The sequence below is a fragment of the Terrapene carolina genome, unplaced genomic scaffold, assembly GCF_002925995.2.
Source record: "Terrapene carolina triunguis isolate 2854851 unplaced genomic scaffold, T_m_triunguis-2.0 Scaffold58, whole genome shotgun sequence".
Lineage (NCBI taxonomy): Eukaryota > Metazoa > Chordata > Testudines > Emydidae > Terrapene > Terrapene triunguis.
The window spans coordinates 55,222,182-55,240,131 of record NW_020664409.1 but is presented as its reverse complement, the minus strand read 5'-3'; the positions used below and the strand labels follow the sequence as shown (position 1 = coordinate 55,240,131).

Genomic DNA, 17,950 nt, shown 5'->3' with positions numbered 1-17,950 from the left:
AATGGGCTAGACTGAGCCTAGACGCAGCCCCGACTAAGGGCCAGAACATGACTGGTCTGCCCCACGATTCCTTTTCTCCCCTCTTGCTCCAGGAGAAGTGACTGCAGCTCTGGAAAGAGTGCAGATTATTTCCCTCTCATGCCTGGCCTTCTGTTCAAATCAGCAAGAAGAGAGGCCCAGAAGGCTCTGCCCATTCCCTTCCCCTCTCTGCCTCCTTCTCATCCTTTTATTTGCAAGGTGGGAGTATCCAGAGAGCAGGGGCCATGCTCTGCACCTGACCCAGAAGCAAGTTCTTGATAGGCTGACCCCTGGTGGGGCCTTTACCCCCCCCAATCTAGTCCAATTACTTCAATTCTATCACTTCCTTGTTTGAATATTCATGTGAGTTTGAATATTCATGGGATTGCAGGATCACATCCTACATTACGGCCCAATCCTGAAAACACTAATGGGTATAGTGTTTCCTACTCCCCATTAAAGCCAATGGACTATGGCAGTGTTTCCCAAACTTGGGATGCCGCTTGTGTAGGGAAAGCCTCTGGCGGGCCGGGCCGGTTTGTTTACCTGCTGCGTCCGCAGGTCCGGCTGATCGCGGCTCCCACTGGCCGCGGTTCGCCACTCCAGGCCAATGGGAGCTGCTGGAAGCAGCACGGGCCGAGGGACTTTCCCTACACAAGCGGCGTCCTAAGTTTGGGAAACACTGGACTATGGGAAAGGCTACGTTTATGTCACGGAAGTCACGGAATCTGTGACTTCCAGAGACCTCCATGACATTCTCTGCTTCAGCTCCAGGGGCTGCAGGACTCTGGAGCTGGCAGCCAGTAGGGCCCTGGCAGGGTTCCAGCAACAGGCAACAGGGGGCCCCTGCAAGGTTCCAATGACAGGTGACAGACTCCTGAGGGGGCCCTCGGGGTTCCAGCGATGGGCAACAGCCTTGTGCGGGGGAAGGGGAACGCCTCAGGCGAGCGGCTGGGGTGTCCCATTTTCTCTTTGGGAAATATGGTCACCCTGCAGCTTCCAGTCACCATGGACGGAGGTGGAACCCACAGCTCCCAGACAACTCAGTGGCACGGGAAGCCATGGAGCCGCAGCAGCAAAAGTCACAGACAGGTCACGGCTTCTGTGAATTTTTGTTTGTTGCCCGTGACCTGTCCGCGACTTTTACTAAAAATAACCATGACAAAATCTTAGCCTTAACTATGGGTATGCATACACTGGAGCTGGAAGTGTAATTTCCCGCTTGAGTAGACATCCACACACTAGTTCTGATCAAGCTAGCTTGCTAAAAATAGAGTAGTCATAGCAATGTGCATGGTGGGAAGGGCTAACCGCCCTGAGTAATATCCTATCCAAGACTGTAGTACATACTCAGGACAGCTAACCCCTCCCACCACTAGTACCACCCCGGCTTCATTTCTATTTTTAGCACACTAGCTTGATCAGAGCTAGCACAGGTATGCCTATTCAAGCTGGAATTCACATCTCCAACTCCAGTGTAGACAGCCCCTAAGTCTGGTGGTAAGCCGGTAAGCACTAGGCCCAGTAGTGTTTCTGACATCCTTAGATTGTAAGATCTCTGCAGCAGGGACCGTAGGCCAGATCCTCTGCTGATGTAAACTGGTGTAGCTCCATCTATTTCAGTGGAGATACGCCAGAGGAACAGGCCCCAGGTTTATAATTTGAGTGTAAAGTGCAAGGCACGCCTATGACACGTCTAAATAATGATGAGAATAAATATGGGCTGGTTGTTACTGCCTCCAGATAGCAATGCATTTATCTACATTCATCTCTGATGTAACTTGATTGACAGATTAATTTACATGACGAGTCCAGTTGGCCCATAGGAGCCATTTTCTATTTAATATAATTATCTGTTTAGAAAATATAAGGAAACTGCACCTTATAGTGCCTCAGTGCTTTGGGCTAAATTCTGCAGATGACTTCAGTCTGAAGTCATGTAATCAAGGGGTCTGAAGGATGTAATCAAGAGCAGAACTTGGCCCAGTATCTCCACATAATGACCATGGCTATTCCTTTTTCTTTCTAAGGGAGACCTTGGCTTGAGTAAATTGGACTCATGATGTCACACTAGTTAGATGTTTATAAATAATTACTCAGACATCATTACCTTTTTTCTGATTAAGCAAGAGAAATTAAATTGACATATGTCCAACATTTTAAATAGCCTTAAGATCTAAAATGCCTAGGTTAATAGTGCATAATCAATAAAATAACACCTTAGGCAAATATTTTGGAAATTAATTACTCATCTACTACAGATCATTGAGATTTATTACTCCAATCATGGGTAATTTGCAACTGACTTTTTGTATGTGTGTGTGAATTGATGACCTACAATCTGGGCCACCTGCTGCTTTTCCTTACAGACAGAGCCTTGAAGCCCCTGGCAGAACTGCACTAGGAGTGGGTGGAGGTATTGAAAGGGGACTTACTCTTCTGCAGAAGCAATGTCCTGTGTAGCTGGCTCTGTGGCTGCAGCCCGTTTCACTATGATATGGGTGACTGGGGATGTCGAAGGTTGCTGGGGAAGAAAAAGGTCATTAAGAAACTTCTACACATTTCTCTATGAATGGGGACTGCAGTTTACTTGGGGACTTACGGGGAGAGGTTTTTAAACCCTTAACCACAAAATAATCCTTACTAATATGAATAGTCACTTCAATGGAGGTGTTCTTGTGAGCAAGGATTACTTGTGTGAACAAGGGTTGTGAGACTGACGCCTAAAAAACCCTGTAGGTTTCATTGCTTTTTGGTAAATCATTTCTTCAGTACTGAGGGACAACTACTCACCTGCTGTTAGTGGGTGCAACTCCATATTGGGCCCTGACTGTGCCTGTAAAGTGGGGATAATGATCCTGACCTCCTTTGTGAAGCACCTGGAGACCTACTGATGAAAAGGGCTAAATAAGAGCGAGATATTATTACTACCGCTACTTCAGGCTACAACTAGAATGGCTAGTTTTACTGAGGATGTTGGACTTAATTCACTGTGGTCACTATTACTTAGTGGTTCCACTTTTCTTGAACCAATTTATATGTGTCACATAGGATTAAACTGAGAAGACTAGACCTTCCTTCTTGTGTTTTCTAGGGTTGTTCCAAGAAGCAATCATTAAAAATGTCGGAAATTGCTTTTGCGAATCTAGTCCAATTTGACCAGTGTAAATGCAGGTAGGTGATGTAATTTTTGTATTGGGCGAAAGAGTAAATTCTCTATTCACTTTTTTCACACCATTCATGATTTTATAGACCTCTACCATATATCCCTTTAGTCATCTCTTTTCTAAGATGAACAGCTCTAATCTTTTTTAGTCTCGCCTCATATGGAAGCTGTTCCATGCCCTTGGTCCTCTTTGTTTCCCTCCTCTGCACCTTTTCTAGTTCCACTATATCCTTTTTGAGAGAGGGTGACCAGAACTGGACACAGTATGAATCCATGGTATGCCCACACTGTGAATACAGTGCAATTATCATATTTTCTATCTTATTTTTTATCCCTAATAGTTACTAACATAGTCTTAGCCTTTTTGACTGCTGCTGCACTTTGAGCAGACTTCAGAGTAGCAGCCGTGTTAGTCTGTATCCGCAAAAATAACAGGAGTACTTGTGGCACCTTAGAGACTAACAAATTTATTAGAGCATAAGCTTTCGTGGGCTACAACCCACTTCTTCGGATGAGCTATCCATGGTGACTCCAAGATCACTTTCTCTGGTTGTAACGGGCATTTTAGAACCCATCATATATCTAGTTGGGATTATTTTTTCCAGTGTGCATTAGTTTGCACTCATCAACATTGAATTTCATCTGCTAGTTTAAAACACATCACATACAGGTAGCTGATCTTACTGAATTTTACTTACAGAAGATTTTCCATCTGACTGGTTATCACAGGATTTTGATGACTCTTGTTCAGAAATTCCCACTGCAATGCATAATTAAGATGCTATTATTGGTAATTATTTTTCCCTTGGACTTTATGTAATTAAAAGATTATATGGAAAGAGTCAGTAATTAGAGTTACAGTCCTATTAGATTTGACTATGGCCAATTGCAAAGATCTATATCACAAAAGGGGCTGACTACCTTTTGTTATACAGGAATGGGAGAACCTGGAATTGCTAAAGTAGACTTGCAGTGCGGTAGGGCAAAATCACTCCATCTCCCGTTCTTTGGCTTTTGAAATGGTAACTTCAGCTATTAACAATGGACCAAACCTTCAGGTCCTTACTTCATGTTTCGTTGTGCATGGCCTTGTGCTGCAAAGAGCATCTTCCCCTACCTCCCTCAATTCAGGGCATTTCCATACTTTTGAGAGCTTCACTTTGCTACCTTAATAATGTTCTTTTAACATTGTTTTTGTGTGTGTATTTTCCTAGATTTTTTAAAAAAAAGCAAATAGTAAAAACAGAGATTCCATCATATGGCAGCATATTGACACCCATGTGGTTCATCAGCAGGGTTGGATCTCCTCCATTTGAGCCAGGGAGCAACAGATAGAAGTAGTAGCTTGTCATCCTCTGTGTGGACCAGATCTAGAGGGGTATGAGAGTGCAGATATTTGTTGATAGCAGAGGAATGGCGAGACTCAGGAATCTTGAGTTCCATTCCAGGCTCTGGAGGGGAATGCGTTCTGGTGGACACAGACACTTCTGCCCATTTCCCACAAGCTTGTCCCAGTCTGCTCCGTACCCTCCAACTTGTCCTTCTCCTAGTGGTGCCTTTTTTCCCATCCCTGACTCCTTGTACCAGTCTCATTCCCCTCCCCTACCCACTCCCAGTTTCCATTCCTCAGGCTTCTCATCCCAGTCCCGCTCTCCCCGCCTACCAGTCCCAGTACCCCTCTCCTGGCTCCTTGTTTGATTTCTCCCTCGCCCTCCTCTACTGTCCCTCAATCCTAGTCTCACTACTAAAACTCCTCATCTGATCTGTGTCTCTGCCTCCTTGCCCCAGCCTCCTACCTCTCCCTGGCTCCTAGTCCCAGTCTCTTTGCCCAGCCACTCCCAATTCTTTCCCCACACTCCAGCTCCTTGTCAGATCTGTCTCATTCCCCCCTTTCACTCTTCACTGATTCCTAGTCCGAGTCTCCTTGTCCAGTCAGTCTCCTCTTGAGCTACTCATCCTATCTATGTTTCCCAACTCCCAGTCAACTGGCTCTCAGTTCCCCATCATTTCCCTCAGTGGCTCCCAGTCCCAGTGACCTTGCCCAACCAGCCCAGCCTCCCCTTTCCCCGTAATTGGCTCCTAGTTCCTGCCTCGCCTTTCCAGCTCCTAGTCTCCTTGCCCAGACAATACCAGTCACAGTTTCTCCCCACCTCTAGTCCCAGTCTCCCCAGACTCCTTGTCCCAATCTACTCCTTTCCCTCCTTGCTGGCCCAGCTTTTGTCTCTTCTTCATTCAAATCAGATGCCACCTCCTTCAACTGCCTGGGTGCAGGGGGCTCACTGAGAGCACAGGACAGAAAGGCTCCCTGCTATCAGTTCCAGTGTCTGGCCTCACTAGGCCTGGAGTACCCATTACAGGGAAAGTCCTTCTGAGCCCCAGTAGCTCTGGACTGGAGCATGCTCAGTCACAGTGAATGTGCACCCCTGTCAGGCTTGAGCAGGCTCAGTGAAATCTAAGAAGTCTCTACTGATCATGTGTGAACTGTGTTTTTTCAAAGCCTTAGAACTTGGCCAAATTTGGGTGGATTGTCATAGGCGGCTAAGGGCACATTCATGACACAAAGGCCACCTCCCTGCCAAGTTTCATGACTCTGCTGCAAAGCACAAGGGCACTTGGAGCTGTTCAAAAAATAAGTTGCAAGAATTTTTTAACATTGGCAAAAAAAAAAAAATGTATTTTTTCCCTTGCCTGGTTCTCAGAAACAGCTGACCTGTTTTGTACTTCTGGAGGAATTCTGTGCCACTGCACATGTGCAGAATTCATGTGCCGTGCAGAATTTTCCCCCCACAGAAAATACATTCTGTGAGAAAGGTACTGTGGTTATGCCTTTCACCCACCAGGGGCCACCGAGGCACCAGAACAGAGAGCAGCTGCTCATGGGCCAGCACCAGCTGTGGATAGGGAAGAGAAAAGGCTGCCTTTCTCACAGTGCCCTGGCCATGGGGCCAGGTTAGGAGGCACAGGATATGGGAGGATGGACAGTGTGGGTCACATGGGGCTGCTGGGAGGTCACAGTATGGGGTTCAGAAGGGCTAGTTGGGGGGACAGATGGGTGGGGGCTGAGTGGGTGAGGCTGAATGGGGGAGCAGGGCCACATGGGGTTGGTGGGAGAGGTATCAGAGTGGGGGTGCAGGGACACATGAGGATGGGGGAAGGAGGTGCAGGGACATGTGAGGATGGGTGGAGGAGCAGTGGGTGAGTGGGGGTGCAAGCACGCATGCTCCTTGGTTATCCCTGACTCCCTGAAGCCTTTGCAGTGCTCTTGAGGAGTGCGGGAAATACATTTCTGTATTGTAGTTTAAATTAATTATTACTCAGAGTTCTCTATTAATATACCTAGTAAGGAATCTATTTGTCAAAAAACATTTTCTGAATCTTTTTTGTCTGTATTGTTACAGAAATAGCTGCTGTTAGGTATTTTGAAATAAATTACCAAAATAATACAAACTGACATGTTTACATTGTGTTATTTTGACAAATAAAATATGCAGAATTTTGAAGAATTTTTAATTTTTTGGCACAGAATTTTTTTGAGATAAATACCCATTTTAATGAAAACTTCATGCAACTAGAAGGCTGCCACATCAAACAATGTTCTAAGCAATCAGCACAGAGATGGCAGAGTAATGAAATCATAGCTGAGGACTTACTGTGCTTGGCAGGACAGAATCCTTCCTGTTCATTCTGCAAGCGGCCAAAGTTCCTCACCGCATCTTTGTACAGGACTTGGGTGAGATCACCTTGGCTTGGAAGCAAGTCCTCTGTCCAGTAGGTCCGATAATCAGACACTGCCACCACCTACGGGAAAGTGACAAAACTGTCCAATTACAAGCATCCTTCATTGGAGCTATGTATGAATGTAAGGCATTCAAGTAATTACATTGGAATCTCTTTCATTGGTTCTGTTGCATTTAGTCCTTCAACTTGTTTCCCCATAAATGAAAGGGGAATATTTTGATTTTGAAGTCTGAGCATGAGGAATGATAAACATGTTGGAAAATAACCTGCATTCTCTTTGCAGTTGCAATATGTATGTGCATCTTTCCATATTTATCTCAAGGGCTAAAGTGAACATTTAAAAAATGACAACTGATTTTGAAAACACTGGTTTTTGGATGCCCAACTTGAAACACTGTGGATATAATTCTCCATAGCCTTGTACCGTGGACAGTCTTCTTCCCCGTTCATCTCGGTGGGCGCGTCCTCTCCATAGACTGCAGGGGTGTGCACGTGGCTCCTTGCTTTAGTGGCCCCTTGAAGAGCACAATGAGCTTGCTTTTGCTTGGAAGAGGTCAAAGGGGACCTTAGAAGCTGGGCTGCCACAAGAGGAGTGAAGGCACACACCACAAACCAGGCAGGAGTCAGCCATGCACTCTCCCGAGCCATAGTCAGACACATTATCCATTGCACCACTGGCCCCTACACCTTAGCTTTTCTCTGGGATGGCCGTGCTGCCTATGTGAGGCAGAACAGTAGCGTGAGGGGAGACCTTGCGATTTTGTAGCTTAGCCTCTAAAGAATTATGCGGTCAATGGAAAAATGTCATATTTTATGAGCTACGTTCTTGTCACTGGGCAGATTGGGCACTAATTTTAGCAGTGGAAGTGCTAGAATGTACAGCAATATTTGCCACTTTTTCTGCCATGTAATCAAATGTCAGTTTCAATCAAGACTATTTTTATATAATTCCAGTCAACATTTTGGGGGATGAAGAAGGGAGAATGGGAAGAACAGATGAGGGGTGGAGCTATAGTGAAAATGTAGAAAGGACAAAAATGAGCATATTGAGGGAACATTTGAATTTTTAAATCATGCGTCTTTTTTTTTTTAATTTCCATGATTGCCCTCTTGGAAAGGATTAATTTTAAAGTGACTGAGGTTACCTCACAAGGTCAGTCACATGAATGTATAAATCACTTAATACAGCACTGGCATGCTCAAGTGCTGCTGCTATGAAAGAACCTGGCAGGTTTCCAGATTGCTTGCTATTTTTGCTCTTGGCTGGGATTACATTTGTGCATCCACTGCAATTACCAGGGTAGAAGACCTCATGCCATCCCAGGCAGAGCTACAATGCTAACAGTAGGCAGATGTACAAATGAAAAAAAATATAACCACTCCTTTTCTTTGTATGGAAGAAAAAGTTGACCATCACAATATCCTCAAAGGCTTGTATTTTCCAGCACATACAATGCTATTGGATGATTACACATTAGCTGCAGTCAGCTGCACTAAACTGAAACATGGAAATCAACAACTACAAGGTTAGTGGTTAGTTATTTTTGAAAGCCCAGTTTATGTCCTTATTTGCAGTGCACAGACTATCCTTGTGCTGTGGTACTCTGATTGTAAACGTGGGATCATCAGCACTGACAAAAGAGGACAGTCAAGAGGATTATTCTCTAGGAGTGGAAGAAAAAGAAACTATAAATATGTACAAGATTTCTTTAAAAAAGTGACAAGACAGGCACATGCAGCTCAAATTAAATGTTGCAGAAGCCACTGCCTGATTAGTAGTGATAAATGTATATTGAGATTATAATGATCACGTTAAAGGATAAAAATAGCAGAACAGGATTATGACTAGAGCTGGTTAAAAGTTTTCTGTCAGAAAATGCTGATTTGGTAAAATCAAAATGTTTTGCAGGAACGTCTTGATTTTGTCAAAAATTTCAACAGGAGATTACCTAAGCATTTCATTTTGATCAGGTTTAAACTAATTTAGATGTATTTTGTTTCGACTTTATCATTTCAACTTTTATATTGTATATTAGTCAAAGCAATGAAGTCCAAATGAAATGGTAAAGTCCAAATGAAGTATGTCACAGTATTTTGTTTCCTGAAAAATTCTGAGATTTCAACTTTTTTGTCCTAATTTAGGACAAAACCAAATTTTGAAATCTCTGAATTTCCCATGGAGTGGAAATTCCATTTTTTGGCCATTTTAAATTATGATTTAGGATTGTAGGAATGTATGTTTAGGTGTTTGAATGAGTAAAAACATTCTCAGAGTGTAGACTTTCTGCTGGGACAGATCTTTTTGAGGTTCATGTTCCATTTAAGACCATCCCATTTAGATCTATGGATGCAATGGGCTGACTGAGCAACCAAGAATAGGCATTGGGATTGCAAGAAATGTAGTGTGGTGTTGTTTTCAGTCCATTGATAGGTGTGCTACACTGCAAAAGTAGGGAGGATTCCTGAAGTAGATAGTGGAACCTGCTGACTCTGGAGCACATAGTGAGAGAATAATCTAGAAGGGAGGGAGCAGCCGGGGAACTGGAGAAGAATGTATTTGACAATGGAAGATGGTGGTGAAAGATTTCTATGTAGGGAGCTCTGCAGAAGAAACAGGTCTGGGGCAAGCACAAATACCTTCCAGACAAAGTCCCAAAGCTGATAAAGAGGGGTCTACATAGTATGAGAGAAAGATAAAGCAGAACTGTCAAAGAAAGAGCAAGAGAGACACACAATAAAGGGTCTTGGAGGGCACTATGAGCTGGCTAGATGGAATTTGGAAAGGCAAGGGAGGGAAAAGGGGGCCCTAAGACAAGAAAGCCAGGCCCAAATAGCTGTGCCAGAGTATCTAAGCCTGGCAAATAGACTTAGCCCCTGTGAAAGGCTAACACTTGTGTTATTTCCACTGCAGCAGTGTGGAGAAGATGCACTCAGGATTGGGACCCCCAGGAGCTGTACAGACACATAAGTAGACACTGTCCCTGCTGTGAAGAACTTACAGGCTATTTAAGGGAAAGCTGCAACAAATGAGTGTAATAAACAGTAGGAGGGAAAGGAGAAGTGAGGATGAGGGCAGGATCACACAGCTGCACAAGCTGGTGAGGGTTTTTCACAATAAGCTTTTGAAAAAGTTAAAAAGTTTAATAACTAACTGCTTGGACTCCTTTGGGTTCACTTGTTAGCTCTCCTTCACACCCACACAAGGGAGTCAAAAGGTGTAAGGAACCCCACTACTTCCAGCATGGGCTATCCAGATTGCTGGAGCTTGTGTGCACGCATGTGTGTATCCGCGCTTCGGGGGCAGGGGGAATCAACTGCTGTCAGACTGTTGCTCTCTTTAGCAGCTGGGTGAGGAGTGGGTAATCAGGAGTGGACACAGCCTTGGCTCCAACCCCCAGTGCACAAGCCAATGCTCCCAGTGCACAGGCTAATGGTCCAGAACTGGCACAGAGGGGAAAGCAAGCTGTGCTAGCAAAAAGGGCTGGCACAGATTGCATCTCCCTGGATCAAGGGGGAAGTACCAGAGTGTGAGTCTCAGAGGGAGTCACAGGCTGGTTCCTGAGGTGAACTACCCTCCCAGCTCCTTCAGACAATCATTTTCTGACAAGATATTACGTCATTTATTTTGTTATAATGTTTTAAATTAATTTTGAATAATTTTGCTTGAAAAAAACAATCTGAACTTTTTGAAGAGTTCAAAAAACCTTTTTCTAAATACCTGCAATTTTCCAGAAACTTTCTAAAATTTTTCCTCAGCTCCAGACACCATTTCAGTTCTATGCTCCCCATGCCCCAACCTGGAAAGGTCTGCTTTCCCATCCATGAGACTTTCAAGGAGAAGTTAAGCCAACTTGAATACAAAAAAATGGATACTTTTCTTACTCTCTTTGTTAGGATGTGTTGCGTGCTTTTGGCTTTTCTTCTGGCTGGACTACATGCTGCAAAGAGAATGAAAGAAACATGATCAGCGTGCAATAGTGGCTGACACCAGAGACGACAGCTTCAGACACGGATGTATATTATACATTATTTAGGATTTTGTTGATTAGCAATAGAAACTGGCAAATCTCAGGTTGGTGTAATTTGTTATGAGATCATCAAAAATGCAAGCACAATTTATTTGAAATGTCATTCCCAGCTCTGATGCTATGTCTTTGTAACACTAACGGACTCCAGATGTTGGCGGGTGGGATTGAACCTGGGGCCTTTGGAGTGTAGTGCATGAGCCTCTACTGCATGAGCTAAAAGCCGTATGCCTCTTAGTGAAGGCTGTAGAGCAGACTCATTACTCTCTCTCTCTAAGTGGTCTCAGTGCCACTAGATGGGACAGAACACCACACCCAGGAGGTGTGTGGGTTATATCTTCACTCTGCCTACAATAGCGTTCGGTGCTGGGACATCTTTCTTGTTCCACTGAAAGAACCATGGAGTATCAGGCATAGCTGGCAACATTGGAATTGTGTTTTTTTGGATGTAGCTGGCAGCACCACTCTCACAATATTTGTGATTGTCTTGAAGCACCATGTAATTACATGAGATTCTTGGCTTTCATTTAAAAAAATGTAAATTTCTAGCTCTTGTAATTCTGGAGAGAAGCTGGAAAAAGTGTGGCCACAATGCACGTGAAAGACTCAAAAACTAGAAGATAAATAAAAAGAACCCAAAAGGTGGCATTAGTAATAGCTCATGTAACTATTTTTAAGCCAATGTCATGATTTTTTAAATTGGGGTTGGCAAGGCTGTAGCAGTGATGTTAAGTGAAATATGCACTTGAAAATAGTTTGTGCACATTCCTTTTACTCATGAAATTTAGGAAGCGGATACAAAGTCTCTATAGTAGTAGATGGCGCTTTTAACAAAGTCTCCAAATGAAGCTGATTTTCTTAGAGGAGGAAACAGGGGCTAATGTGGCTTTCAAAATCTACAATGCTTTTACTTACATCAAATGCCACCAAGAGGAGGACCTTCAATTCACGTGACCTCTGCAGAGGAAACACAACCTCTTGCCTTCTTCTAATTGGGAAATAAAAACAAGAGGGGACATTGCCTGGAAAAAACATCCCTCTCAGATTTTAGGATCACTGTGTAGCTGCCATATTGTGAAGTCCTCATTAATTAGAGCTGTGTGAATAGTTCCTTTCAAATTTCACCTGGTTTCATTACCCAATTAACACAGGCCAAGCTAATGACATTTTTGGAGAGGGCCTAGACCCAGACTCAAGTAAACAAGGGCCAGTTTATAGTTTTAGATGGAGATGAGAGGTAGGTTTGAACTGTGGACTTCAGAGCCAGGTAATCTAGCTGTGCTGATGGAACATATTTGTGACACACTGTACCTCAGAATGATGCCTTGTAAACCTCATATTCATATATGGTTGTGATATTTTGTACAAATCATGCCATGTAAGGTATCATATGAAAAGTCATGATTTGCTGAAACCCACTGTTCTGTCCAAATATGTCTATCATTTGTGTGTATAAAGTTATAAGATTGTGCTGTATGGTTGTTACTGAAATATGCTGTAAGTTTGCTATTGACATGCAAAGGAGCCCTGCCCAGGTGGGTGTTGACCACCCATTAATCAACTGTGTGACTCAACTATCCAAGCACCACACAATGGGAACTGCTCGATCACTGTGACTTGGGGGTTGCTTGTTCACTGTGACTCAGCAAAGCCAACCAGGCCATGCCTGGGCTAGTGTCTGCGAGGCACATGGGCCAAGGGTATAAAACAAGGGACAGTAGCATCATGTCTTAGCCTTTCTCTTCCCGCACCTACGCTGGACACAACTGGGATGCCAAGAAGACAAAGATCATCAGAGGAGACTGGTCCAGGCTTCAGGGGGAAGTCTGTGCACTAAGGACTGTAACATCCAGTGGGATGAGAACATTGCTTGATCTAAATACTGCCTAGAGTAATAAGGTTTAAGATTTAGATTGTGTGCTTATTTTTATTTTCTTTGGTAACATCTCTGTCCTTTTATGCTTACCACTTATAATCACTTAAAATCTATCTTTCTATAGTTAATAAACCTGTTTTATATTTACCTAAAACAGTATATTTTGCTTGAAGTGCTAGGGAATTCTCAGCTCAGTTACAAAGGCTTGTGTGTGTCCTCTCCACATTGAAGGAGGGATGGACGGGGTTATAAACTTACAATGGTCAGGCTTCTGACCAGGGCAGAATGGTACAGCTCAGGGATGCAAAGTCGGGGAACTGGCTGATGCCTTTCTGCTTGTGATTTATGAGAGGCTTTGGGTGTTTTCATGCAATCTAGCTGGGTGTGGGGCTCCACCTGCTGTTGTGCTAAGTGATAACAGCTTCCGGAGGGGTTTGCTGCTTGTCACTAGCAAAACATTGGGAAAGACAGCCCAGGCGGTACCTCAGTTCCAGGTTGTACCCCAGGGATCCCATCACAATATTAATGACTTTTTATTAAGCTATGAAGAGATATACATTATTGCCCCTTTGGCTTGAGCAGTTAACCACTATTCTGGGCCTAGCTGTATTGTTTCTGTTCAGAGAGAAAACTGATAGTACGAGAGAGAGAGATTTCTTTGGTGCAATCCCTTTTATTTGCAAAAAACCTAGACAAGTCCTGTTACCCTGAACACAGTGGAAACAAAGAACAGCAGGCAGTGTCCTTGCTCACAGTTCTAAGCCTGCCTATGCAGCCAGCACTCTGTCCAAAAGAAACTCTTTTTCTTGGCTTCCTCTTGGAGCCATGCTACCCATGCTTCTTTCACTGTCTGCTTGCTTCTGCCACGGACACACAAACCAGCAATCCCGTCAATGCCCTTGTGTTTTTATCATCCATTCCCAGAGAAAACCCTCTTATTCGCCCTGAGTTAGTTTTTGCTCAGGAATTCCATATGGCCAGTGCTGTGGGTAGTGGCTTCTATACTTGCAGCATATTAGTGCATAAAGGAGCTCAATTGCTTCTTCCATTTGGCCAGAATGGAAGGCAGCTAGCATACCCATCTGCTTCAATGAGGGCTTTGCTTGCCTATAGATCAACGACATGCTTGCTGGTAGCCACCAACACCCTCCAGCACACCAGTATGTTTAAGCTGAATGGTCTTGTGTTTCCTCTCCCCATCCCCTTCTTGTTACTTGTTGCCTTTCTCTGTATCTTTAAAGCTAGATTGTAAATTCTCTGGGGCAGGTTTGGCCCCGGTCTTACTCTTTGTGCTGTAAAGTGCCTAGCACACATTTGAGTGCTGTGCAGTGATTAGGAATAATCAATCATTTCTCCAGCATTCAGACATGCAGGATTTGGTGTTCTGGTTCAGGCCCATTACAGAGAAAGGTGGCAGGTTGCAGCTGCAGAGTTCAAATCCAGATCTTAATCCAGAGCCAAACTTTGAGAATGGGGGTGTTATAGGGTTATACGGGCCTGCAAGGTTCAGCGAGTCTAACTCCCTGTCAAGATGCAGAATTTGTTGCGTCTAAGCTGTCCAAGACAGATGGCTATCCAGCCTCCTTTTGAAAACCTCCAATGAAGGATCTTCCACAACCTCCCTAGGCAGTCTGTTCCATGGTCCTACTGTTCTTACGGTTACGAAGTTTTTCCTAAACTTTAATCTAAAACTGCTTTGCTGTAGTTTGAGGAGGTTTGGGGTCCAGGGATTCTGTTCAGGCTTAAACTCCGGTCAAAACCAAATGAAGCCTGCAGTTTTGGATGGTTTGTTGCAAAATCAGGTGTAACTCTTAATCTCCAGTTGAGTTTTGCTTTGAGTTCTTGGGCTCATTCAAATTCAGGGGTTACCAACACAAATTAATGTTTGTAAGGCGCTTTGAAGGTGTGCTAACGCTAGGTATTATAATTTGACTAATGAATCATTTAATGCTACGATTCTGGCTTTCTCTATACTACTATGAGGTATCGTTAAGATTGGACACTCATCTCCCATTAATAATATTTTGCTCTTGCACAGAATTTTTCATCCAATAGTCTTGAAAGGGCTTTGCAGAGATGAATGTGTCTGACCATGCAGAGTTTACAGAGAGGGAAACTGAGGCATAGTGAAGTTAAGATCAAAGCTTTCAAACTTGAGTGCCTAATGTTGGGCACCTAGACCCATATTTAGGCACTTAAATAAGTGGCCTAATTTTAGAGGTGCAGAGCACCTGTAGCTGCCAAGCACCTGTAGCTGCCACAGAAAATCAGGCCACTATTTAGATGTCTTAATATGGATTTAGGTGTCTAACTTTAGCAACCCAGGTTCAAAAATTTTGGCCTGTATTACGTTTCCATGGTTATACAACAAGACAGTAGCAAAGGCAGGAATAGGTCCAAACTCCACTGATTTCCAGGTCCATGCTCTAATCTTTAGACAATACTGCCTCCCTATAACACATGGTGCTTGCTCGCTTGACTCACTACACTGAGGATGTGCCCCCAGGTAAGAAATAGTTACAGGTATGTATAAAATGTGACGCAGTGTTCAGCTGCGGGAGGGGGGCTGTATAAGCATCAGTTAAAATAATACACATGCCATTAAGGGGTTATGGCTCCAGTTTTGCCAAGTTCATGAAGTGGGAGGGAATTGGCAAGCATCCCTACAACCTTTTGCCTTGTTAGGTTTATATTTGAAAACAGTGCAAGAGGGAGACAAAATCAATTGAACAGAGTGAAGGGGATTTTCCATAAATGATATAAATAAGCTATGACTCGTTTTTGAAGCTGCCCAGAGGTGTCCAATGAAACGAACAAACAAACCCCACCCCCACAAGTCTAGATTTCACTGGGTAAGTGATGACTAAATTCACTGTTGCCTTACAAACAAAACATTTAATTAAAGATGGGGGCAGACAAGTTTAACTGATAGAAAAATTACCCATGTCTCTCAGGGCAATTAACCTATTTAATGTCTTACTGGACAGGGCAGGGTAGTTTTGAGTTTCCATATTTTCTCTAATTTGGGGAAATATTTTGTTATTTTAATTATGTTGCTGATGCCCAGATACACCATGGTAAGTGCCTGATAAACGTGTATGCATATTTTCAGCTTATTTGTGAGCCACTGGCCAAATCATTGCATGTGTTCTGCCAATGTAAGCAGCAATCAGCCTACATGAGCTGAGGAAAGGAACTGCATGAAAGGGAAGTCACCGTACTGGCAAACATACAGTTACTTGAATAGCCATTGAAGTATGAGTGAATCATGAAGCTAGACATTAGTGACCTACTTGCACAGGAATACAATGACAGCAGGGAAAACAGCGGAGAGACCATTGTGAACATTTTTTTTCTTGATGGGGGATATAAATTCTAGCAGAAACATGCTTCTCTAATTTGCCTGCTAAAAGGATGTTTATATGAATGAGCCACAGAATTTAACAGATGAAAACAGTTACAATGCTGGCCACATCAGTGTGTCTATTCATGTTGTGAAAATAAGCAGCAGAGTGCCCACGTTTACAGCTTGCAAATGCAGATTAGATCTGTCCCCCACAAATAGTTGTTCATGCATTTATCTGGCTTCTTTTGGTATAAGCAGTTATTGAGTTTAAACTATGTTCTTCAATCAAATACATACTGTGTTTTGTCTGGTATTTATTCTTCAAATCATCAGATGTAATTCATGTTAATACACATTCATTCCTAGGACATGATTTTGGAAATGTTCCCTTTATTGATCCAGCAGACACTTGCTCAATATATAGCCAGTTCCGGTGAGCGAATAACTCTTCATGGAATTACATTGTTATTTTCTATGTCATAAATCAGCCCTACTGTTGTGAGCTATGCCTTATTGATCACCTATTCAGAATATAAACAAAATCAAATGGCATCAAGAACATTCATCTCACATTTTTTCCTGTGGAAATATTTCACATATCTACATTGTCCAGGCATCTGCATGCATTAGCTTCAGAGCAACTAGAGAACACAGAAGTGCAAGTACAATACAGTAGAACAAAGAGATGAGTTTATCACTTTAAAGGATTTCTCTACCGGTAAAACATTCTAGATAAAAGACAGCACTGTCTGTTATTCTGCTTTAACATGTACTCACATTTGGATGAAATCACAGTGGTGAAAACTTCTAAATTTTCATCGCTACAGCTGTAAATCTGATGCATTTTTCACCTCTCTCTTCCAACTGCCTATCGGCTTCATGCAACTGCTCTGAACTTCTGGTAAATAGGTTTCACTAATCCAATCTGGCTCTGTGATCATTGTCCAGGTCTACAAAAGACAGACTGATGCTGTGATCTCATCTCATTCCATATTCTTAATTGCAACATTTTCTACTACCATCTGTCTTTATATGAATTCTATTAATGCAAAGATTTAATTTAGCTGTTACTTAAGCCTTTGCCACATTTGTTGTGTGTGTCCTTCCTCCTACACAGGGTGCCAAAGCCTCAGGAATAAAAGTGGTTAGTAATGTAAGCAAGTTGGGTCTGTTTTGTACAGCTGGTGAATTATCAAATTGGATATCTGCTCTTTGCAAAGCTACTGGTAGGCATTCTTTTTATGATTTTTCTTAGGTTTCATGTTATATATTCTTTTACATTTTTAAGTCTCTCCATATAATGGGAATCCAGTAGGTGACACATGTAGTAAGAAAAGTATATTGTATTTCAAAGTTTCTATAACTGCATATGTACAGACGATAGTGCCTAGATCCTTGGTATCTTGACCAAAATTTTCAAACATGGGTGCCAAAAGTTGGAAATCTAAATCCATATTCAGGCACCTTAATAAATGGCTAATTGCCAAAGGTGCTAAGCCCGCATTGAAATCAAAAGAAGTTGTGGCTCTTCAATGCTCTGAAAAATTTTTGGGTGTGTAAATAGAGATTTAGGTACCTATATTTGAAAATTTTGGCCCTAGATATCACGTGATGGGTGTATTAGAAATGTCTTGGCTAGATTTGCTAGCGCACTCACATAACTAGTGTAATAGCTACCCCTAATTACTGTGCTACTATTATATCAGTCCAGTGGGAGGCACATTCACTACCAGCATGCAAATATAATTGACACAGAAGTTAAGCTAGTCCTCTGCCAGAAT

The 17,950-nt window shown here is 42.9% G+C and overlaps 1 protein-coding gene across 1 annotated transcript in view; it reads right to left on the bottom strand.

The window, feature by feature from the left end:
* The window catches only part of VXN (vexin), a 46,487-nt gene extending 29,473 nt beyond the window's left edge, over positions 1-17,014 (bottom strand). The window contains exons 1-5 of the mRNA XM_026659712.2: positions 16,947-17,014; positions 10,805-10,860; positions 6,835-6,982; positions 3,883-3,944; positions 2,454-2,542 (exon numbers count right to left, since the gene is read on the bottom strand). Of these exons, the coding sequence (XP_026515497.2) occupies positions 2,454-2,542; positions 3,883-3,944; positions 6,835-6,982; positions 10,805-10,860; positions 16,947-17,013 (422 nt within the window). The 5' untranslated portion in view covers position 17,014. The remainder of the gene's footprint in view (positions 1-2,453; positions 2,543-3,882; positions 3,945-6,834; positions 6,983-10,804; positions 10,861-16,946) is intronic.
* Between the last annotated feature and the right edge of the window lie 936 nt (positions 17,015-17,950).